This window comes from Aotus nancymaae, unplaced genomic scaffold (genome assembly GCF_030222135.1).
Source record: "Aotus nancymaae isolate 86718 unplaced genomic scaffold, 86718_ANA_hifiasm-v0.15.2.pri h1tg000019l, whole genome shotgun sequence".
Lineage (NCBI taxonomy): Eukaryota > Metazoa > Chordata > Mammalia > Primates > Aotidae > Aotus > Aotus nancymaae.
In genome coordinates this window covers 50,227,970-50,252,990 of record NW_026988431.1, presented here as the reverse complement: position 1 = coordinate 50,252,990, position 25,021 = coordinate 50,227,970, and the positions used below count along the sequence as shown (strand labels likewise).

The following is a 25,021-nucleotide window of genomic DNA, read 5'->3' as shown; positions in this document are numbered from 1 at the left end:
GCTGGGGAGGCCTCAGAATCATGGCGGGAGGCAAAAGGCACTTCTTACATGGTGGCGAGAAAATGAGGAATTTGCAAAAGCAGAAACCCCTGATAAAACCATCAGATCTCATGAGACTTATTCTCTACCATGAGAATAGTATGGGGAAAACTGCCCCCCTTCTTCAAATTATTTCCCACCAGGTCCTTCTGACAACATGTGGGAACTATGGGAATACAATTTAAGATGAGATTTTGGTGAGAACACAGAGCCAAACCATATCAACCAACATGTGTGCACAGTGAATATTAATGGTTAGCCCAAGGTTATTTAATTATGGTTGCCCCATTTATTTTCTTCTTTCTTTTTTTTTAAGATGAAGTCTCACTCTATCACCCAGGCTGGAGTGCAGTGGCACCATCTCAGCTCACTGCAACCTCTGCCTCCCAGGTTCAAGCAATTCTCTGCCTCAGCCTCCTGAGTGTATGGGATTACAGGCACGCACCACCACACCCAGATAATTTTTGTATTTTTTTTTTCAGTAGAGACAGGGTTTCACCATCTTGGTCAGGCTGGTCTTGAACTTCTGATCTCATGATCTATCTGCCTCAGCTTCCCAAAGTGCTGGGATCACAGGCGTGAGCCACCGCGCCTGGCCTGCCCCATTTCTTTTTAATGTCACTATTCACCAGTTGAAAAAAAAAATCAATCAATACTAAAGTGAACACTGGAACATTTGTATTCAACATCCAAATTATTCAAAGAAAAGCAAGAAAGAATAGTTATATGCATAATTAGCCACAATAGACTGCAAGGCCCTTTGACAAGAAATGATTTATTTTTTCCTTTGTATCTTAGACTTTTCCATAGTACCTGATAGAGCTCAATAAACATTCATAGAACCAAACTGAGAACTAACATAGAACCAAATTAAACAAGGTGATAAATGCTTTGCAAATGGTATAAACAGAGAGAGGGGATGATAAATTCTACTTTACGAGGGAATAGATGCCATGAAGCTCCACAAAGGGAGTGACGTCAGGGTCATACCATGAAGAATGCATACTTTTATGCAGATGATTCAGAGCTAGGAATCTTGGATATGGGAAAGCAGGATTCACAGGAAGCTTCAGGAAATGAGACCAACAAGGATGACCAATGCCTGAGCCTTACTCCCGGGGATTTTGGTTCAGTAGGTTCAGTAGACACAACTGGGGACCCCAACTGTGTCTTTATTACAAGTACCCATATGGTGCTGCTGCTGTTGCTTTGAGGGACCACACATTGAGTAGCAAGGCTAGAGCTCAGGCAGAGGACTGGGAACTTCTCTGTTACAGTATGCACTGTCCCTTTTGCCCATAGAACAATATGTCATTATTTTTGCATGACTGTTTCTTTCAGCGCACTGTAAATTCCTTGAGGTACATGGGACTCTTATCTACATATTCATATGCACTCCCTAGTGTAGTGCTGGCTTACATAGTAGGATTTGAATAAAAAGTTACTGAATTAAGAAATGAATAAATTTAATTTAACAAGAGACAAAAAGACCGAAGACATGAAGAAAAAGGAAAAGTCGTGCTGTGTCCTCCAAAGGAGAAAAAGTGGCTCAACAGGGTCAAGGTCTAGAGAAGTAAAGAATACAAGAGACAGGCATTGACCTTGGATTTGGCAACTGGGGCTCACCAGTTGTATCTTTTTTATAAAAGGCAGCATCTGTGAGGCAGGGTGGGGGGAGTTAGTCATTTATTGTGAATTGCATATGGAAGGGAAGGTTAGGAAAGGACCATGTGAGTATGGACTGCCAATTCAGAAATTTCAGAAGAAACAAGAAGGGTTAAAGACACAGTAAGAAAAAAGGGATTGAAGATGTGAGAGGAAATAGGAGACAGAACAAGGTGCTGAAGGAAGATGTGGAATGTATTCCAGAGCACAAGTGGGAGAACCAATTTTGGAAAGGATTGAGGACAGAAAGGATGAGCAAAGGTACAGTAGTTTGGGGTGAAGAATGGAGTTGAAGAATTATTGGATCACCTAGAGCAGAGGCCCCCAACTGGAGAAATAACTGGGCAGCTTCCACTTCCACTTCCACTGTAGAGAAGGCTACAAGAGAAGGCATTTTCTCGGTGCTGGTCCCAGCAGGCAGGGGAGCTTGGACAATGGCACTAATAGTGACTGAACTCATACCATGTACCAGGCACTATGTAGGTATATCACAGACGTCGCATTTATTTCCTACAACAAGCTTTTTATTTTAGAAATAGAGAAGCTAAAGTTTGGAGAGGTTAATAAGAACAGTGGTGGTACCAAAGGGTGACCTGGTGGGTGAGGTGGCTTTTCACATGCACTTCATCTTCATCAGCCTTTCAACTTCCGTGTCCCCCAGTGACCATCAGAGTCATACTACCTTCCCTAAAGCTATCCTACAGAGACAATCTGGGCTTCACACTAGCTAGGTCACTTTCCCAAAGCCAGACAGATCAGGCCAAGCAGCAATACAAACCCAGTCTAATTCCAACCAATGAAATCTTTTGACCTCAACACACTAAAGAATCAAGACTGTAAGGCTCTGGCTTGTGAAGCAAATGAGAATTCCAGAAGACATAGGAGAAGGTATGGGAGAGAGGGCAGTTTGAGGGTGGACTAGACAAGAGAAGGAGAGTAAACAAAATGAGGAGAGAGTGAACTCACATTGTGCTAGGTACTGTGGGTGCTGAGTATGGATCCCAGAACAAAGAGGCCAGGGTTTAGGGAGCACCTACAGTGATGTGGATGGACCCAACCTGTGCCAGGATTCTCCCTGGGGGGAAGAAGTTGTAATGGGGGGATTGCTGAGTCCTGTCTCCTGTCAGCCCTACCTTCATGGTAAAGCATCCCCTCCACTTGCCTCCCTCAGCTCTTCATGCTCTGTTGCTGCTGCCAGCACTCCTAGAACTAGAGTGCACCCTTGATTTCAAGGGGTCTGTCACCACAGGTGGAACAATACAGAAACCGCCTGATTCACCTTCTCTCTCACCTCTTCCTTAATTAGACAGTGGGCAAGGGGGATAGAAGGAAATGTGGAGAAACAGAAAGGGTTCACTGAGAAGGGAAAGGGAAATAAGTGGTGACAATCAGAAATACCAAGGCTTTCAAGTTAAGCCTAATTCATTTCAGGTGAAATAGGAAGCTAAATAAGGAGGTTCTGACCTTGTGAAATTGGAATTCAAGTAGAGCTTCTGTGTCTGCGTTAAAGCATTCCTGATACTCTGTAACTTGGAGGTAAACTGAGTGGGCTCTCTAGGGAGGGCAATGTGTGGGAATGCTTCATGCATCTAGACCAGCAGTAAGAAGAAAGCATGTGAAGGACCTGCTCAGGCCGTTTATGGTACAATGGGAACTTCCACAAGGGCACTAGACTGAGAAGGAAGAGGAGAGGAGCTGAGGGAGGCTTTTTAAGGAAATAACAGTTCATCTGAGGTCTCAAGAATGATCAGGAGTTACTCAAGCAAAATAGGGGCAACAAGAATTCCGGGAAGAGCAAATCACATGAGTAAAATCCCAGATGAAAAAGAAAATTTAGCAAGTTAAGAACTTAAAAAAAAAAATTCATCATAGTTGATGTGTGATACGTAGTGGGGTCTGGACTGGGGGAAGGTGGACCAAGTGGTCAAGGAACTGAGTGTGGGAAGATGGATAGGAGTCAGATTGAAAACAAGGGCAAGTGACTGCAGGGTTTTAAGGCAGGAAAAAACACCATTGTGACTAAAGCTGAAAAGAGATTGGATGGGCAAGACTGAAGGCACGGAGACTTTTTAGGAAAAACTGATGTGTGGGATGCCTGAGTCAGTGATCTCAGCTCCATGTCCCCCTGAGAGAGGCCTTCGCTGATGCTTAGCCTAAATTAGGGCCCTGGGACAGTCTCTCACAGAGCCCTACATTTTCTCTATATGGGATTTATTAAAATTTATAATTATTCATTTCTGATGTGATTATGACTTTTGCTGAATGTCTCCTTTACTAAACAGTAAATTATTCCATGAAGGCAGGAATCTTGTCAGACTTATTGTTATCCCTATCAATCACCTATAGCTTGCAAATAGGAAGAACTCAACAAGTGTGAATGAGTGAATGAATGGATGAATATAAAGAGAAGGGAATGGACAGATCTGTGGGATTCTTGGGTACTGGACACAATAGGACTTGGTAATTGCTTGGATAATGGTGGCTGGTAAGGGAGAAACAGTTTCTAGTTTGAGTGGCCAGGTGGATAGTGATGTCATTTATAGGGAAAGGAGGCACTTGGGGCCAGAGGGGTGGTGGGAGAGAGAAGCAGGTTTTTGGCAGGGGGTGGATTATGAGTTCAGCTTTGGGAAGATGGTGCTGTGATCAGATTTGGTTTTAATACTGGAAGCTACATTTAATGTTTTCCCTACCCAAAAAATGACAAATCAATAAAGTAAATCAAACACAAACAAAGAAATAAACAAAGCAGAAATATGGATGGGCAAATCTGTTTCATCTGTTTCGCCTTTATTGTTCAGTTTCCCACAGGTTTCCCTTTATAATTCTTCACTTTAGCAGACAAAACAATTCATTAAAATATCAGTATGTGACATACTAACATAGTGTCTTTATTCCACAAAAGAGTTCCATTTTCTAGGATAAATTTCACCTTTACATTCATAAGAATCAAGAAAATATATTAAGATAATGAGACTATGATATAAATCATTTTTGCTTTAATAATTTTATCTTATTATATTTTTGTGATCAAAATGGAAAATTGAAGAAAATGTGAGATCTTTTCTGCTTTCTTATTTTTATTTATTAAACATTTCTAAACTGAATTTCTCCATTTTGAAGGCTTTGATTAAAGTCAACAAGGATCTCCCCCCTACTTAAATTGTCCTTTAAACTGCAGCTTTCATGGTGATTGGAGGAAGTATAGCATTCCCAATAAGGAAATAACACATCAAAACTTGATTTATGAATAGTAACACTGAAGCATTACTTTAAACTTCACTTTTCAATAGCAAGGCACAGATCAAAAGCAAAAGAAACTAAAGGCTATGAAGATTTTATTATAAATTTTAAATTCTAAACTTGGGAGATTTGCTTGAATACCAATGAGGGAAATAATCCCAGAATGTGTTGAGTTCAGGTTTTATACAAAAAAGTTTGCTTTCAAAATTAATTCTGATTTAATTAACTTTTCTCTTTCTTTCCTCCTCCTCCTCTCCTCTCTCTTTATAGGCAGTTCAGAAGTGTATTCCCTTCCTAATTGGGCATTTGAAGGATTCAACCCATAATGACATCATCCTAAACATCCTCATAGAGGTCGCAAGCTATGAGCCAGTGGCTTTGAACAGTTTTCTTCCAATGCTAAAGGAGATTGGTGAGAGATTCCCCTACCTCATCGGACAGATGGCAAGGATTTATGGAGCTGTTGGGCATGTGGATGAAGTAAGTTTAACTTTTTTCTCTCCATTCCCCTGAATTGCACTGGTACTTAAACCAACCTATTTAATCCATTGGAGCTCTATGACCTACAAATTTGTCCTGGGAATTCTGGGAGTTCCAATTTCTCTTTCAATCCCTTTACATGGACAATGGCCTCTGAGTCAAGTAGCAGGGTTATAGGGAAGACTTAGGAAGTGAGTCTTTTATTGTTGCTGTGTCACCTGAAGAAGGAGGGTTAAAATGGAGAGAGCACTGAGAGATTCGAGACCACTTTGCAGTAACAACAACTAATAAAACAGCTGTAGGCCGGGCGCGGTGGCTCACGCCTGTAATCCCAGCACTTTGGGAGGCCGAGGAGGGTGGATCACGAGGTCAAGAGATCGAGACCATCCTGGTCAACATGGTGAAACCCCATCTCTACTAAAAATACAAAAAATTAGCTGGGCATGGTGGCGCATGCCTGTGATCCCAGCTACTCAGGAGGCTGAGGCAGGAGAATTGCCTGAACCCAGGAGGCGGAGGTTGTGGTGAGCTGAGATCGTGCCATTGCATTCCAGCCTCGGTAACAAGAGCAAAACTCCATCTCAAAAAAAAAAACAGCTGTATCTGATTTCAGGTTGCAATTTCTCTTAACGCAGGAGACCATCAGTAAGCAAAGAATTAGATTTAATAGACTTCCCTCTAATGAGAGTCCATAGCTATCATATCAATGAGTGCCTGGGCTCAGAATGTTTTCAGTCCTCTGAATGATGTTATTTGGGAGAGTGAAATAAACATTTATGGATGTTTAAAGGTACTAGCCTAAATATTTGCATACTGATATCTTTCAGTAGGGACAACAGGATGCCATCAGAGTTTATGGGGATTAAGCAATTAGGAAAGTTTTCAGAGATTCATGTTCCAATGACATGAATATCTCTCTTTTGACTTTATGTTGGGATCTAGGATTTTTATATTTTAAAATAAAAACAAATCTATAATTGACTGAGAGCTTTTCCTTTAACCTACTTTCCTTTAACCTACTTACATATAAAATAATTAACCATTAGATAAATATAAAATTGTCCAACTTTTAAAAGAAATTTCATAGTTCATTGAATTCAATCCCTTGATTCTGCATAGGATAAAATTAAAAAACAGAAAAGTTATGTGACTTACCCAAACTCAGACTGGGTTGGTAATCCAGCTACAATTAGATCTTTGGTATTTTCGGCATCCATTTTTGAATTTTGTCTTAAAATGCATCTTTGGTGCTTTTTGATTATATTTCTTCTGAGATTATGGTGAGCCCCTTGAGTCCTGCCTGGCTTCCTCCTGGTCGAGGCTCTGTCTCCTCTGGCTTCCCAGAAGAGGGTGGGAGAATGGAGTTCCCAAGCTTGCACTTGTCAACATGAGGATGGATCTTGAAAGGGTATTTCTTTGGTGCAGATGTACTCTTAGTATAATCCCTTTCTGTCCACTGCTGTTGGGAATGCCTCGCCACAGTCTGCCTCCTGGCAGTGCTTTCCCCTGCCTGTCACCTTTTCTGCCAGAAGAACCCACTGGTATGTGTGAGTGTTATTAGGCTGACTTCACCTGACAGCTGTTTAACTGAATCTGCTGACCTTGCGGATCTTTGCAAGGACCAAAAAAGTTCAACCTCTGAGGTGTGAAGCCCTGGAATCATCACAAATGATTCATTAATGTATAGTAATGCACATTGGCATTGACTAAACTCCCATGGAAAAATGTAATCTGTGAAAAAGAAAAATAGTAGCCACATGCAATCTGACCACATGCAATTATATCACTATCAGTTTGTCTGAACTAAGGTTGTTTCCATCTATTTTTTCACTGCTATAAAGAAATACCTAAGACTGGGTAATTTATAAAGAAAAGAGGTTTAATTGGCCTGCACTTTCAAAGGCTGCAACAGGAAGCATGACACTGGCATCTGCTCAGCTTCTGAGGAGGCCTCAGGAAAACCTACAGTCATGGTGGAAGGCAAACGGGAAGCAGGTACCTCATGGCCAGAGCGGGAGGAGGAGAGGTGGGGAGGTCTACACCAGATCTCATGAGCACTCACTCACTATCATGAGAGCAGCAGCACAGGGGACATCCGCCCCGTGATCCAGTCACCTCCCACCAGGCCCCACCTCCAACACTGAGGATCACAGTTCAACATAAGATTTGGATGGCAACACAGATCCCAGTCACATCAAAGGCTAACCCGAAAGAGAACAGTTCATTTGGTGACATATATGTGACTCTCAGTGGATACCAGGAGAAGGAAAGGTAGATCCAAATAGCCTGATGAATAAATTATTTCAGAATTTATATTTGTTTGCTTTTTTCCCCAAAAGAAACAACTCATTCTGGTGGTTCTGATTCACCACCTACCCCGGACTCACAGCAGAGAACAATTGTAGATCAGATAATTACTAGGTATATCTAGATATATCTAGATATTAGGATTATGTGAGGAGCTTTTAAATAATGTCCTTGGGCCCCACAGAATTCCTACTAAGTTATAATTTCCTTAGTATTTAGTAACAGAGAATATTTGAAGTGTTTTCTTTCTAGATTTAGAATCAGGCCTTGCCCATCACCCATGCTGCTCTCTTCCATCAAGCCATTGTTAATCAATTTGATAATTTTCTAGACTATTGATATAGCAGCTTAGAGTAGGCTTGGCTAAGAGTTACACAAAAATCCAAAACCACAGTAACTTAAACAAAGATAGATATCTGATTCTCTTACACATAAAGAAGTCTAGAAGGCAATCTCCCTAGAGTGCCATGTTTCAGAGACCCAGGCTCCTTCTACCCTATTGCTCTACCATTCCTGAGCACACCAGAAAGCATATAGCTTCTGTCTCATGGTCCAAGATGACACTGTCTCCACCCATTACAACAATCTTTCAGCCAGCAGGAAGGGGGAAGTGGAGAAGGAATCTTCCAGGCCATCAAACACAACCTTTTGTTTACAACCCATTTGCTAAATAGCATAAACCTGAATATGACCATATGTAGCTGCAAGGCAGACTGGAACATGTCTCCTGGATTTGGGCGTGGCCACATGCTGAGTTAAACAGGGGACAAAGGCAGAAAAAGTGATGTTGCTGCTGCAGCTGGTCATTTATTTCACGTCTGTGGATCTGTTTTCTCTCCTCAAAAATTAATGGCTTTATACCAGATTACCTCTCTTATGGGTCTGATATTATTTGATTCCATTATTCCATTTTATTTAGGATCAGTCTAATAAAATCACCTACAAATGTCAGGCAGGCTCCTTTGCTCAGAAATAATGCTCTTTCTTGATTATTTTTAGTGCCTGAAATATTACTGTAAGAGAGTTCTTTCAGCTGTAAGGAATGCTAAAGTTCAGATGTCCCGAGAATAAGTGTAGTCATCTAAGCAGCTAGAAACAGCTTAATTTGAGTAAATTTGTCCACCTTTCTAAATAAAACCTTGTGGAACAGTATTTCTAAAGACCAAAAACTATAGGCAAGATATGTATGCACGTATATCTCTACCTAGCCTCTTTCCAAAAAGAAACAAGAAGTTCCTGAGGTACATTGAGACTTGGGCATGAGGGCAGATGCCCAGTATGAGGTCTTGGGTTCCTAGGTGAAAGGAAATGTCAATAAAGAAAGAGAGGCAAAACTGCCCTGTAAAAGTCCCACTACTTTGTATGTGGAAAGCTTGGTCTATAGGGAAATAGTAGAATATGGGACTATATGAGGCAAGGGGATTTTAGGGGTGCTTATAAGACAGCCACAGGACCCTTGTGAACTCTGGCCCCAGGATCCTCTCTCTTATCCTATTCTGTTCTCATCTAAAAACTGACTTCATTTGAAGTTTTTGTTTTTGACACCAAAGTACTTCTTTCAGTTATGTGTAGGGGTTCAAACTATCAGATAATTTTATTGCCAGGATTTAAAAGATTTTGGAAATAAGGAAAAGCCAATTCAACTTTGAGATCCTACTCTGACATTTATAATATACACTCTATGACTGATCAGAGCATACTTTTAGAGCCCTCCCTTGTTTCCTGGCTTCCAGCAAACCCCATGTTTCATCTTTAAGAAGAGCAGAGTCTCCTGAAGGTTTGCAATCCTCAGTCCAGATTTGGTCATTGGGTAGAGACAGCCTGGAATCACACAAGTTATTAATTGGCTTATGCCTTACCCTCCATGCTTGCATGAAGCCAGGTATAAGAATTGCAGGGCTGGCTACTGGGAACTGACCAGGTGTGCCTGTCTTTCAAATGAGGGCCCATCTGGGTGAGCAAACTGTTTTCCACAGCTTGATAGCGTCATCACAATTTTTCCATCTATACTGCATTCAGCAGAGGAGAGTTGTATATATACAACAAGAACAACAACAAAAATCCTACAGATTCTTATTTTCTCTACCTCCCAAATCAACGCAGGGATCTTTTTTGTCCAAGCGTAAATAAAGCCATGTTTAATAGTCATATAGTGCTGGTGTCACTGTGGAGGTCATGAATGACTCACAGACCACTTCCAGGGCAGAGAAATTTGCTTCTGGGAGGACCAATCAACTGTTGCCCTTGAGGTGCACCTTTCAGTAAAGATCTATCCAGTTGTTTATAATTCCAGGATTTACTCCATTTATCTGGTATTCTCAGTTGAAGTAAATTCATAAATAAGAAATAGTATTTGATTAAATGTACCCAAAACACAGCAAAAATACATGGGCCATTTCGTCTTTCTTAAATGAGAAGTTTGTAGTGGAAACCTTTCAGACAACAGCAGAAATGACTTCTTAGTATCACCTAAGGGTTCATTCCCCAAACATATATCTAGCAATTCATACAATGCACTTAACACAGTGCCTGGCATATTAAAAAAAATGCTTGATGCATTTCAACTAGCAGCAACAAAATAGCAGCAGCAATATAACAAACAAAACCTGCCTAGCTAGAGAGGCCAATGAGAGAGGGAAAAATACAAGTGTGATCCTACTTCCTTGCACAAAGTCTTCTGTGGTCTCATCTGCTGCCTATGGGATACTATGCAAACCTCTTGGCGTGGCCCCAACTTCCTTCTGTAGCTTCAGCTCTTACCTGTCCAGTCTACTTCATTCCCCTATGTTCTGACTACTCAGGATTTTATACCCTTCCCTGAACACCTTTACTCTGACATACATTGAGATCTTCACAGCTTATTCTGCCTGGACAGTTTTCACCCCCTTCTCCTACTTACCTTACCTGACCCAGCTCAAATGATGCCTCCTCTGTGAGTTCTTCTCTGTCCCCTTAGGCAAAGCTAGTCACTCCCAGTCTATAATTCCATAGTAATTTTGTTGTACCTCAAAAGTGTGACGGTTGTATCTCAACCATGTCATGTTGTAATTTGCAGGTTCATGTCTTTTTCTCCTCCCTAAGTCTTTCAGCTTCCAGAGTAAATAAATAAAATATTGAGTCCTGAATTCACCTTGGCTATAAGATTGAATGAGTACTTGAGAGCACCAGTAATTAAAATTTGAGGGTTGAATTCTCACTTGAACTTTGGTTCCATCAAGTCTCTGTCCATTTATCCTAACTGACATAATTATAACTTAAGAGAGAGGAAGAGGAAATATTAGTGTGGAGAGGGCCGTATATTTCTGAGCTTATACAAGCTATCTCTGATATCTAGCAGGTGAAAGATGATAATGAAGTTGACAGTGGAATATGGAGTCACTATACCATAAACATGTGGTGAGCCATGGCCATCCATAATGGCTGCTGGTAGGCGACAAAAGTGAAAGATGATACTGGGTAGATTATAAAGAGATTTTCACATATGAGGTCTCAGCAAGTTGCAAATGCATTGAAGTACAGCTCCAAGAAGTAGCCCTCACTACTGTAAACTGAGAAGTGATCACCACCAAGGAACTGTCTGTGCAAGAATCTATTACATAAATGAGCTTGCTTACGGTGGGGGCAAAGTAACATGTTGACTAAGAGGGTGGGCTCAGAGTCAGCCTGCCTTGATTTCAATCCTGACTCAGCCACTCTCCAGCTATGGGCAACTTACATCAGCTCTCTTGACTGACGTTTCCTCATCTGTAAAATGGGAATGTTATTCACCTCATAGGTTTGTTGTGAGGATTTAATGACTTAACCCATGTGGAACAGTATTTAGCAAATAGTAAACATTTGATAAATGTCAGCACTTGATTACTTTACTCAGCTTGGCCCAAGGCTTTCTCATTGCATTTATTTGTATACAGGCTAAAACATGACCCTAACAGACTGAAATTAGGGAGATGAAAACTAGGGAAATGGCTTACCTTGCCTCTGCTTCTCCCAGGAAAGCAGCTGAGTGGATAGGCGTATGTGGGACCAGTCAAAATCAGGAGACAGAATAGGAATGAGGCGCCATAGACAACCACATGTATCATTAAAGCTGGAAAGCAGAACTGGCTACACATTTTTTTCTTCTTTAAGAAATAACTGGTGTATGTACATTTTTCTTCCTCAGGGTGGAATGTATATCTGTTTTACATTGACATCACAGACCACCATTCCTGGGAGAAATCAGGATAACAAAAATAATAGCCTCATTTTATAAAACTTCATAAATTAAAATAGGCCTTGTTTTCTTGGGTCACTGGAAGTACATTGCTTTCCATAAAGGGTAGGTGGTCCCCACGCCCCCACCTATATAAACAGCTCAAATAAGTTTGCAGCCATTTTTATAAAACTCTTATTAACTAAATCTGCAGTGGTTTAAGTTAAACCCAAACTAAGCTGATGTTTTTTGTCCATGGAGGACTGAAATAGAATGTTTGTTTCCACTTTAGAGGGTTTTACTTTTTCATTATTTTCTTCCCTAATTAGACTCTCTTAGCCATGCAAGTGGTCTCAGCCCACTTGTTAGGTATTATCGCTATTATAGTCCTCTTTCCTAACATGGGTCAACTTGGAAAAGAGAATGCTTTAGGAATGGCATTGATTTTTTTTTGAGAGGCCAACTTGAATTCATGTATCTTTCCATATATTTAAGTCTCAAATAAGTGGACTGGAACAAGTTTTAGTTTAATAGTCATCTTTACTTTAGGACCTGGTCATATTAGAAAGCCCATACCAGTATGTAGCATGCACTCCATTACCATGCCCCTCTTCTGTGCCAGACCTACAAGGCAGCAGACCTAGTGGTAGAAACAGAGACGGGGTGCTTCAAAAATTTTTTACGGATAATCTGATAGCGCATGGAAGGATTCTATGGCCACTTGTTTTTCCTTCACTGCAGATCAATAGCCCACATCTGTGAAGAATCAAATGGCATGTCCCTGAGTGCAGCCACTGCCATCCTGTGTGTTAAATCCTGTGCCCTCTGCCTTGTTTTTCTAACTAGCTGGAATATGCTGGCTAAGCATCAGGGCGTGTTCATTACATCCTCTCTGGACTGAGAGTCATGGACACTTTTCAAGTAAAGAAGTGACACACATCTTGCCCAGGTCATGTTTCTGTGACATCCGGCATGCCTACAAAAACACTTTCAGGAGGAAAAGGAAAAGAATGACAAAGGCAACTGAGAACCACATTACTGTCCTCATCCTGGCTGTTGAATAACATCCTGAGAAATGGGAGCTGGGTGGATGATTTACACCTTTAAATTACAAATCAAGACTAAAAAAAATCTGGGGCCATTCTACAAGAGGAAGGACCTGTGACTTAAAAGCACAATTTCCCCAAGGATGATCAACTTAGTTAAAACTTTGGTAGGTTCAGTGACATTGGGGATATATTTTCTTAGGCCTTTGTAGGTGCCAGAGGCTGCGACTTAATATTGCAAAATGGTCATGGATTGGGGAAGGATTTTTTCCAAAATGAAAATTTATTTTTATTTGCATTGTTTAAAAGGGTACATGTTAACTGTAAATAATATTAACAATAAACCTCTTACAAAGTATAAGGAAAACAAAGGCAGACTTTTAGTACATACAAAATATACTTTCAAATAAGAGTACTGATACTGCATATCCTCTCTCCCTCAGTGATATAGGGCGGAGCTGCTGATTCTTTCCAAGTATAAGGTCCAGTACTGGTGATGGGGACACAGAGGAAAGAAAGATATGGTTCCTGCCATATCGGAGCTCACAATTGGGGATGAGTAAGATGTAAAAACAGAAATTGGAATTGAATTTGTTACTTGCTGTTACTGAATTTTGAACTGGACCAGGAAGGAAGGAACTAACCCCATGTGAGGGAGTTTTAGAATAGCATTATAAGTTTGGCTTGTAAGATGATAGGGTTATGTCAGGGGAAGAGGAGGAAGGTATCCATGGGAAGTCATTGCATTCAATGACAATCAGTCAGGAAAAGGTCTTGAGTCTTCTAGAAACTGTGAAGGATTTCAAGTGCTTGGAGCATAGGATGAATAATGGAGGGGAGGGGGAGAGATGGAGCTGGACAGTGGGCTAGGTCGGATTATGAAAACTCCTTATTGATTAGCAGATAGTTCCTGTTTTCCACCTTCTCTTGGCTGATTCTAGGAACAATATTTTATTTCCCTTCATAGGACAGATAAGTAAATGCAATCCTATGTACCCTAGAATTCCTAAGAAACTAAAGAGCTGGTGAAAGGACAAACAGTCCCAAAATACTTGTAAATTTAGAGTGGTAAGTGTTGGTTACAAAGGTTACATGTTGCAAAAATTTTTAACAATGTCTTGTAATTATCAACCGTAATTTGAGCCAACTGACCAAATCCACAGAGGACCTGCAGTTCCCTGTGAGCCGGACGGCTTCGCAAGTCCCATGACATGGCTGCACATAGAAAGGGTGTCTTCATGACCAGGATCAAACCCCAGAAGTGGGCAGTCTGGTCCCCAGAGATTTTTATCTTCCTCTTTCCAGAGGAGGACCATCTGACTTTCATACAGTGGTGTCTTGGAGGGAAGTAGGTGCTGCCTCAAGAAAGGCAGGAAGCCACCACTTAGTAAGTGCCCTTTCTAGCCATGAGCCTAAGAAGTGAACAAACCTCAGATTCACCAGAAAGGACAACTGGGCATTGGCAACAGATTGGTTGAAGAGGACAAAGCAGTTGCCAATTCCAGTTCAAATCCTGCTGCTCTTTTAAGATGATAGCAGGTCCTCACCCTGCCTGTATGTAGCTCTCAGACCAAAATCACTTGATTTCTACTCCCAATGGTTAGTATTTGAATTTCTTTGCCTATGGCTTCCCCGACTTCACAAACCATTCTGCTAACACACATGGCATATGCATATGTGAGGAGTGAATACTGTCTAATGGCATCCCACAACCAGTGATGGGAGTTGGTGTATTGTAAACTCCCATAACTCCTTTACCCCTCAAATGAAATAAACTCTCCCTAGAATTTTCCAGACTACTTTTTAAGCTGTTTGCCATCTCTTTCTCACTCTTCTATTCCCCTATTGGTTTCCTGAAGTTTCCAAATAAATGATTTGCACTGAAATCATCTCAGGGTCTGTCCATTTCTGGGAAGCCCAATCCAAGACAAAGACATTTCTAGAACTTCCCCAAGCCATTGCAATCTGCCCTGCTCTGAATGTACATTTGAGAATGTACATCTATAACACAGAGTTTAGCATCTGATTGTTTTCCAGTTGCATTTGCTTTTAATTTATTTAGTGCATGAATACATACACTCCCAACCCACTATAAGCACTTTGAAGGAAGGAACCATACCTTACACCTCCTCGTGACCCTGGCACAACCCTTCCAAGTAATTAGCTCATAGCAGATGGTTCACAGGTACTTGCCAACTAACTGTTCCATAGACACTGGGACTTGACTGACCATCAGTGTCTTTTACTAGTAGATGACATCTGATGACATGGCAAGGTGTGTTTGAGGAGGCCATGAAAACTATAGACATTGGGTTCTAGTCAACAGTTGTGGCTACTGGTTTTTTAGGATCTGCCAGCCTCTATCCCATGTGGTTCCCAAAGTGCCCAGACAAGTAGTATTGAGTGTCACTCAGGAACTTGAATCAGAATCCATAATTTAACAAGATGCCCAAGTGGTGTGTATGCACATGAAAGTATAAGTAGTACTGCTCCTGAGGACCCAGGCTCTACAGGATTTATCTGCTAGAGAACCTGGGGAGTCTAGACATGCCCACACATATATATACATGCTTGATGCATATATGTTTCCAGACACACACACAGCTATACCCACACAGTTTTCTTTGTGAGATCCACTTGTTTTTATGTAAATAATCAATAACCTTTAACAGTCATAATCTTTGACAATGTCCGTATATACATGAAGTCAGGAAATATTATGCATTATCGACAATACAGTTTATGAACATTTATCACACACCTGCTGTATGCAAGGCAGTATAAGGAGTGCAATGTTAAATAAAATTCAATCCCTCTGCTATAAAAAGGGACTTTTTTATTCACTTAGAAATGATCCTTTACTCACTTGAGCCCAGGAGTTCAAGGCAGTATGATTGTGCCTCTACACTCCAGTGTAGCAGCAAAGCAAGACCCCCTCTCTTAAAAAATAAAAGAAAAAGAAATTATTCTTTCCTAGGCAAGAACTGTGATGCATTGACGTTTTTGTGTAATATTATTAGAATTACTCACTTCATTCCCACTCCCGTATAAAGATAGAGGGTGTTCTGAATTAATGGTTCACACAGAATATCACAGGAGATATGTACAAGTCTTTTCTATTGTTTAAGTTCTTGTTTTTATTTTTTTTAATGTTATTTGATTTTTTTGTAGTTCAAGCAGGATCTGAAAGCATTCCCAGAACTCCCTGCAGGATTTGACACAGAGGTATTATCACTATGATGTAAAATTGTAAACAGTTGTACTGTCAAAATACATGAAGAGAGTACTTGAAAGTAGATGAATTTTGTTGCAAAGCCATGACTAACTATACTGTTTTGGAATTATATTTACATTTTAGCTTTCTTCATTATTTATCAAAAAAGTTAAGCCTGTATTTATTTTGTAGTGAGTAGGACTTAGGAACTTAGTACTGGTTTACATGAACTGAGCTTAAGCCCTCTAAGAAAACATGCATCTAACAGTTGACTTAACAGCAATACACTATCACACCAAAATGTTCATAGGTATTGATCATAATAGTAACCAAAATGGTTGCTGTTATCTATGAGTATTCATGTAGATGACATGTAATAAATTACAGAGAGGGTATCTTGACATCAGTTTATTTCTTGCTAAGTAATAAAGTAAATGAAGAAATATTTGTTGTTTTTTAAGATTGATAAATATGAGATAAACAGAAAATAAATGTTTCCAGAACTGTTGATGAATAAATGAAAGTGGTCTGGGTAATGTTTCCCAACCTTCAGTGCAGTATAGATCCCATTGAGGTCTAAACAGCTAACAATTCACTCAGAAAAGTAGAAAGTAAACCTTTCTAACCATCTTGCTTCATTGAAATCTTTATTTACTATGTGTGGTTGATTTTTTAAATCCCTGGATTAGACTAAACTCCTACTTCCATTTCCATTCTCTCCAGTTCTTTCTTCTGCTGCTTTCTGCTTTAAGAGGGCAAACTTCCTTAAGCTGTAGGCAGCATTCTCCCACCATGAGCGATGAGAGTTCCTATTTCATTCAAATCTTCCTTTCTTCATCCAGAACAGTTTCCAGAGCCTACCTTCTCCATGACAGCTACACATTTCTAAAGCACTGTTTGGCTTTCTTAACTAGTAAATATGAAATAAAGGTGGGGAGTAAGAGAGTGATAGAGGGGCAACAGCAAAAGTTACGAATGTTCCCTGAAGAAAACAATTCTACCTTCCTTCATCTTAAGAAATGAGAATGACCTCAAAGGCAAGATGCATGGATTTTAGCATCCCATACAATATACCAATAGGCACTATCGATACAATGAGGTGACTCTTCTGTTCTTGTATTGAAAAATGTCAAGATTAAACCAAATGTGTTAAGATCTCAACACAACCCTATCCAAAAGTCCTAAACTGTTTTATTCTATTTCCACCATTTACGTAAAGGGAAACTCACAAATGAATGGAAAGGAATTTGGAAACTGATGGTTTTCTCCAGGCAAGCATATTTCAGACTTTTTCTTTTGCAGACATCCTAGCCAGGGGTATCTTCACACCCCATTCTATTAACTGAAATTTGCTTCCATTCGTTTGTTCACTCATTCATTATCTGCTTGTTTCTAGAAAGCAATTAAGGCAGTTCACAAGAGAATCACAGTTGCTGTGAAACAACAATAACAAAAAAATTAACTCCAGGAAAAATCCTGGAACTATAAAAGGGAATCTTGGAAGGATTGGTGGGTAAGGTACCAGAGAAATTATTAATATATCAAACTTTCCTTAGCTAAGGAAATCACTAATCCAAGGCAAGGTTTACACTTTGGCAAAATGCATTTTTTCCATTTCATTCTTCCTTATAAGTAATGAAATAATACCCAAATCTTTCTGTCTAGCCTGTATTTTGGGTATGACATCTCAATTACCATGAATAAAAACATCTTGGCTATTTGTTTTAGAAATAAGTAGGTGCAAAGAAAAATAGGCACCTTGCATCTAATTGTGTAATGAGTAAATTATGTCATGTAATGAGTAAATTATGGAAAGTTTAATTGTAGCTGATGTATAGTTTGACTGAGTTAAATTTTACCATATTCTTCCTTTTTCTAATGAGCTAAAAGCATGTACTTTCTTACTAGCAAAAAGTTCTAATACAATCAGTCTCTCTTTCTTTTTCTTTTTATTTCTCTTACTTTTCTTTCTTTTTGAACCCATAATAGGCATCATTCTTCAAAATGATTTCCATGATTGGGCCAGAAGACCTGTGGTTACTTTTTTCTTTCAATCAGAGACTGAACATCATTTACTAAACAGATATTGTGTAATGGAAGATGGGCTGCTTCTTTAAGTTCTCTAGAAATGTTTCAATTCCAAAGTCCCCAGTGGTCTTTCAAAAAGTTTGTTTAATCGAAGCAAAAGAAATAGTGTAGCCATTGTTCAGGATAATCAATGAGTATAGGAGGGGACTATGGCATGGTGGGAGAAGAAAATCTGGCTCAGTATAATTCATTCTGGGTCCCTTGAGCCCACACAGAAGGTCTACCTTTAAGAGGCTAAGGCCCAAGACCCTAGTTTTTAGAGAGTAAATCCTAACTATAGAACCTCTACATCTTTTATTAATTCATAAAATAATACTGTTTGAAGCTAAAATTAGATAGACTTCCATAAGCTTTAAGATTTTGTAATTATTTTGGGGTCAATGCAACAAAAAATTCTGGAAAAACAAACTCTTAGCACAAATAGAGAGGTTTTTTTTTTTATTGTACTTTAGATTCTGGGGTACATGTGCAAATCATGCAGGATTGTTGCATAGGTACACACATGGCAATGTGGTTTGCTGCCTCCATTCCCCTATCACCTACATCTGGCATTTCTCCCCATGTTATCTCTCCCCAGCCTCCCACCACACCTCCGCTGTCCCTCCCTTGGCCTCCCCAACAGGCCCCAGTGTGTCTTTAGTTTCAATTTTGTCAAAGGCCTTCTCTGCATCTATTGAGATAATCATGTGGTTTTTGTCTTTGGTTTTTAAATACAGACATGGTCACATTGAATGCTATTTGGGGAAAAATAATTTGAAGTTGGACAAATTTGACAGCAGACAGTGTAAAGTTTTCTGCCCTTTGAAAAATGCAAACTAAAGACATCATTTATTGTCTTAAATAGCATAGCATAAAGTTAAGCCACCTCTCATATCCTCTGATTTCTATTTTAAATCCTAAGTCAATTTCATTCAAACATCTTTTTGAGGAAGATATACAAAGTTCCACACTTAACTAAATCTTAGCCATAATTGTCTCATAATTAAAAAATTATACCTTCCTTTTTTTCTCAAGGGTGGGGTTTGCTTTAGCATTCTGTGCCAAATGCATAGATTCGAACTAAATCCAAGCTACCCTTTATTTTTAGCATGCTGCAAAATTTGAGGTTCATATAAAACAAAGAATACATCTGTTTTCATCAACTGTTTCTTAAGAATTACTGGGATTTATTTTTAAAAATTGTTTTGCCCAGACAGCTTTGTTTTACTAAGCGTGATTCATTACTCTCCCATGAGCCCACAAAAACTATGTGTTCCTGAATCAAAAATAATGAAGAATGAAAACGTATTTCCTTTACAATTGACTAAGTAATCATTTAAAATAGATAAATGTGTTCAAATTCTAATAGATGATTTTTTAAATCAATGGGTAGAAAAATATATTCAATTACCCCAAGCTCATATACAGAAAAATTGACACATGATCAAAAGATAAAAGAAATAATTGAAGGAAGTGACTTTTTTGTAATGCTATTCTAAAAATCAGCTATAAGTTGAAGAATTATCTACCTAAGAGAGATAGCAATAAGGTTTTTATTTATTCATTTTCTGCTTTGTTCCACAAAAAATTATTTCAGGCAGCTTGTCTCTTGATATTCTGTTAAAATATTATTGACTCTTAGCTTTTGAATATGATTAACATTTAATGTCTACTTTCTTAGCAAGCATTTTACAGGTATTTTATGCTAATATTTTAAGGCTAGAAGAGCATAGTCTTGTCTGGGTGGCAAATGTTTAAAGGATGAAATTTATTAATTGTAAAATTATCTTGGAATTTAAAGATTACTAGGTGGTAATTTTGACCTTTATTGGCTTCCCTACTTCAATAACAGCAACTTTTTTGCAGAATTGAAAAGACTGTAATATTTTTACTTCAGAAATAGGAAAAGATTGAGGAATAATTACAAAGAGAAAACGATATTGCTATCTAGATATCTAAAATAATGAACTAAAATTGGGCTCAGGTCACAAAGAAAATATTAAGTTGTATAATGTTTTGATTTAATCATGCAACTGCTTTTAAAGGAGAAATTGGCTTTCTTGGTGAAATGTTGAACATATTTCACTTCTAGGTAAACTTTTTTGCAGTTACCAAAACACTGGCTCACATTTGCTTACACTGAGTTGGTTTTGGGGTCTTGGACATTTGGAGAACCTCCTAACCATTATCAATTCTCAAGATAAATTAACTGGGAAAAATTAAAAGGCTATATTACTTCAAAAATGGCTTGTTTTCATTTTTGTGATAATTCAAACATTTCTGCATTCACATTTAAGATCTTTGATACTCAAGTAATAATAACTAATGTTGATTTAACATGTCTGTATGCCAGGCATTTTTTAACTCACTTTTTTTCAACTCACTGAATTCTCACAACATATGATGGTTAATATTAGGTATCAACTTGACTGGATTGAGGGATGCCTAGATATCTGGTGAAGTATTGTTTTTGGGTGTGTTACTCTGGCACATCGGTTGAGTGACTTGAAAGGCAGCTAGTTTTGAGTGGGGCCCAGACCAGGAGAAGTCTCTGCAGCAGGTCAAAGCTACTGTACAAGCTGCTTTACCTCTTGGGCCATATGACCCAGCAGATCTAATGGTGCTTGAGGTATCAGCGGCAAATAGGGATGCCGTCTGGAGCCTTTGGCAGGTCCTCTCAAGTGAATCATAGTGGAGGCCTTCAGGATTCTAGAGCAAGGTCCTACCATCTTCTGCAGATAAATCCTTTTGAGAGACAGCTTTGGCCTGCTACTGGGCCTTAGTAGAAACTGAATATTTGACTATGGGTCACCAAGTTTCTATGTGACCTGAACTGCCTATCATGAACTGGGTGCTTTCTGACCCAACAAGATATAAAATTGGGCATGCACTGCAGCATTCCATCATCAAACAGAAGTGGTATATACATGATCAGGCTTTGAGTAAGTCCTGAAAACACAAGTAAGTTACATGAAGGTACTCCTGCTACCCTGCCTTCTGTCTCCTCATCTGTATGTATGGCCTCATGGGGAGTTTCCTGTCATCAGTTGACAGAGAAAGAGACTAGGGCATGGTTTACAGATGGCTTTGCATGATATGCAGCATCAACAAAAAGTAAACAGTTGCAGCACTATAGAACATCTCTCTGGGACATCCCTGAAAGACAGTGGTAAAGGAAAATCTTCCCAGTGGGGAGAACTTCAAGCAATGCACATGGCTGTGCACTTTGTTTAGAAGGAGATGTGGCCAGACATGCAGTTATATACTAATACATGGGTTGTAGCCAATAGTTTGGCTGGATGGTCAGGAACTTGGAAGGAATATGTTTAGAGAATTGGTGACATAGAACAATAGACAAGCAGAGAGCCAAATCATGAATAAAGTCCCATTCACAATTGCCACAAAGCGAATAAAATACCTAGGAATATGGTTAACAAGGGAAGTGAAGGATCTCTTCAAGGAGAACTACAAATCTCTGCACAGGGGAAATCAGAGAAAACACAAACAAATGTAAAAACATTCCATGCTCATGGATAGGAAGAATCAATATCATAAAAATGACCACACCGCCCAAAGTAATGTATAGATTCAATGCTATTCCCACTAAACTACCATTAACATTCTTCACAAAATCAGAAAAAACTTTTAAAAATTCATATGGAACCAAAACAGAGCCCATATAGACAAGACAACCCTAAGCAAAAATTATAAAGCTAGAGGAATCACACTCTCCAACTTTAAACTGTACTGCAAGACTACAGTAACCAAAACAGCATGGCACTGGTACAAAAACAGACACACAGACCAATGGAACAAAATAGAGATCTCAGAAATAAGACCGCACATCTACAACCATCTGATTTTCAACAAGCCTGACAAAAACAAGAAATGGGGAAAGGATTCCCTATTTAATAAATGATGCCAGGAGAAGTGGCTAGCCATATGCAGAAAACTGAAACTGGACCCTTTCCTTACACTTTATACAAAAATTGACTCAAGATGGATTAAAGACTTAAAGGTAAGACCCAAAATAATTAAAACCCTAGGAGAAAATCTAGGCAATATCATTCAGGACATAGTCATGGGCAAAGATTTCATGATGAAAATGTCAAAAGCAATTGCAACAAAAGCAAAAATTGACAAATGGGATCTAATTGAAGAACACAGCAAAAGAAACTATCATCAGAGTGAACAGATAGTCTACAGAATGGGAGAAGATTTTTGCAATCTATCCATCTGACAAAGACATAATATCCAGAATCTAATAGGAACTTAAACAAATTTACAAGAAAAAAAAACATTAAAAAGTGGGGTCATCAAAGAACATGAACAGCCACTTCTAAAAGAAGACATACATGTGGTCAAGAAACATATGAAAAAAAGCACAACATCACTAATCATTAGAGAAATGCAAATCAAAACCACAATGAGATACCATCTCATACCATTCAGAATGGTGATTATTAAAAAGTTAAGAAATAACAGATGCTGGCAAGACTGTGAAGCAATAGGAATGCTTTTACACTATTGGTGGGAATGTAAATTAGTTCACCCATTGTAGAAGACTGCATGGAGATTCCTTAAAGACCTGGAGGCAGAAATACCATTTGACCCAGCAATACCATTACTGAAAGTTTACACAAAGGAATATAAATCATTCTGTTGTAAAGATACATGCAGGAGTATGTTCATTGCAGCACTATTCACAATAGCAAAGACATGAAATCAACTCAAATGCCCATCAATGATAGACTGGATAAAGAAAATGTAGTACATATACACCATGGAATACTATGCAGCCATAAAAAGGAACGAAATCATGTCTTTGCAGGGACATGGATGGAGCTGGAAGCCATTATCCTCAGCAAACTAAAACAGGAACAGAAAATCAAACACCACGTGTTCTCACTTATAAGTGGGAGCTGAACCATGAGAACACATGGACACAGGGAGGGGAATAACACACACTGGAGCCTGCAGTGGAGGTGGGGAAGGGAAAGCATCAGGAAGAATAGCTAATGCATGCTGGGCTTAATACCTAGGTGATGGGTTGACAGGCAACCACTATGGCACACATTTACCTATGTAACAAACCTGCACATCCTGCACATCTATTCTGGAACTTAAAATAAAATTAAATTAAATTAAAAAGAAAAGAAAATTGCTGACACAGAGAAGGAAGCAACAAACACTGGAGTCTACATGAGGCGGGGGGTGGGAAAAGGGAGAGGAGTAGAAAAGATAACTATCACCTGGGTGATGAAATAATATGTACAACAAACTCCCAGGACACGTGTTTACCTATGTAACAAACCTTCACTTGCACCCCCAAATCTAAAATAAAGGTTAAAAAAATTGGTAACAAAGAAATTTTTGGGAAAAGGTATGTTGATGAACCTCTCTGAGTGGTCAAAAACTGTAAAGATATTTGTGTCCTCTGTGTATGCTCAGCAAAGGGTGACCTTGGCAGAGAAGGATTTTAATAATCAAGTGGATATGATGACCCACTCTGTTGACACCACTCAGGGTCTTTCCCCAACCACTCCTGTCATTGCCCAATGGGCTCATGAACACAGTGGACATGGTGTCAGAGAAGGAGGGCTCAACAACATGGACTTCCACTCACCAAGGCTTACCTGGCTACTGCCATCGCTGACTGCCCAATCTGGCAGCAGCAGACCAACACTGAGCCCTCTATATGGCACTATTCCTTGAGGTGATCAGCTAGCTCTCTGTGGCAGGTTGATTACATTGGACCACTTCCATCATGGAACAGGCAGGGTTTGTTCTTACTGGAATACTCTTACCCAGGACATGGATTTGCCTTTCCTACATGCAATGCTTCTGCCAAGACTACCATCCATGGACTTGCAGAACTGCCTTGTCGACTGCCATGGTATTACACAAAGCATTGCTTTTGACCAATGAACTCACTCCACAAACAGAAATGCAGCAATGCGTTCATGATCATGGCATTCACTGGTCTTACCATGTTCCCCTTGATCCTGAAGCAACTGGCTTGACAGAACAATAGAACAGATTTTTGAATAGTTACAATGCCAACCAGGTGACAATACTTTGCAGGGCTGGGAAAAGTTCTCCAGAAGGCTGTATATGCTCTGAATCAGCATCCAGTATATGGTACTGTTTCTCCCATAGGTAGGATTCACAGGTCCAGGAATCAAGGGTGGAAGTAGAAGTGACACCACTCACCATTACCCCTAGCGACCCACTAGCAACATTTTTGCTCTATATTCCCAAGAAATTATGTACTGCTGGCCAAGAGACCTTAGTTCCAGAGTGAGGTATACTGCCCTTAAGATAGTAGGTTCTCACGAGAGCTTGTGGTTTAAGTGTGTGTCACCTTCCCACCCTTGCTTCTGCTTTCACCATGTGATCTGCCTACTCCTGCTTTGCCTTCTGCCATGAGTAAAAGTTCCCTGAGTCTTCCCATAGAAGCAGATGCCAGAACTATGCTTCCTATACAGCCTGCAGAACCATGAACCAATTAAACCTCTTTTCTTATACATTACCCAGTCTCAGGTATTCTTTATAGCAATGCAAGAATGGACTAATACATGACCCCTCTATGAAACAGATACTATGATTAATCCCTTTTAATGAACTAAGCCATGCAAGGTTAAATAACTCATCCAAGGTCCATGCGTGGTTAGTTACAGTGCCAGATTCAAACTTAGGATAAGGCTTCTGAACCCACTTTATAAATAACCATGCTATTGCACTTGCCTGCTCAGACAAACAAGGCACAGC

The 25,021-nt window shown here is 39.5% G+C and overlaps 2 protein-coding genes across 3 annotated transcripts in view; one reads left to right on the top strand and one right to left on the bottom strand.

Annotated features, from left to right (window-relative positions):
- VEPH1 (ventricular zone expressed PH domain containing 1) overlaps positions 1 to 25,021 on the top strand; it is a 221,069-nt gene that overhangs the window by 74,234 nt on the left and 121,814 nt on the right. For all 3 annotated transcript variants that reach the window (XM_012447362.3, XM_012447363.3, XM_012447364.3), the window contains exon 6: positions 5,215 to 5,424. In XM_012447362.3, the coding sequence (XP_012302785.1) occupies positions 5,215 to 5,424 (210 nt within the window). The remainder of the gene's footprint in view (positions 1 to 5,214; positions 5,425 to 25,021) is intronic.
- The window catches only part of PTX3 (pentraxin 3), a 53,760-nt gene that overhangs the window by 18,868 nt on the left and 9,871 nt on the right, over positions 1 to 25,021 (bottom strand).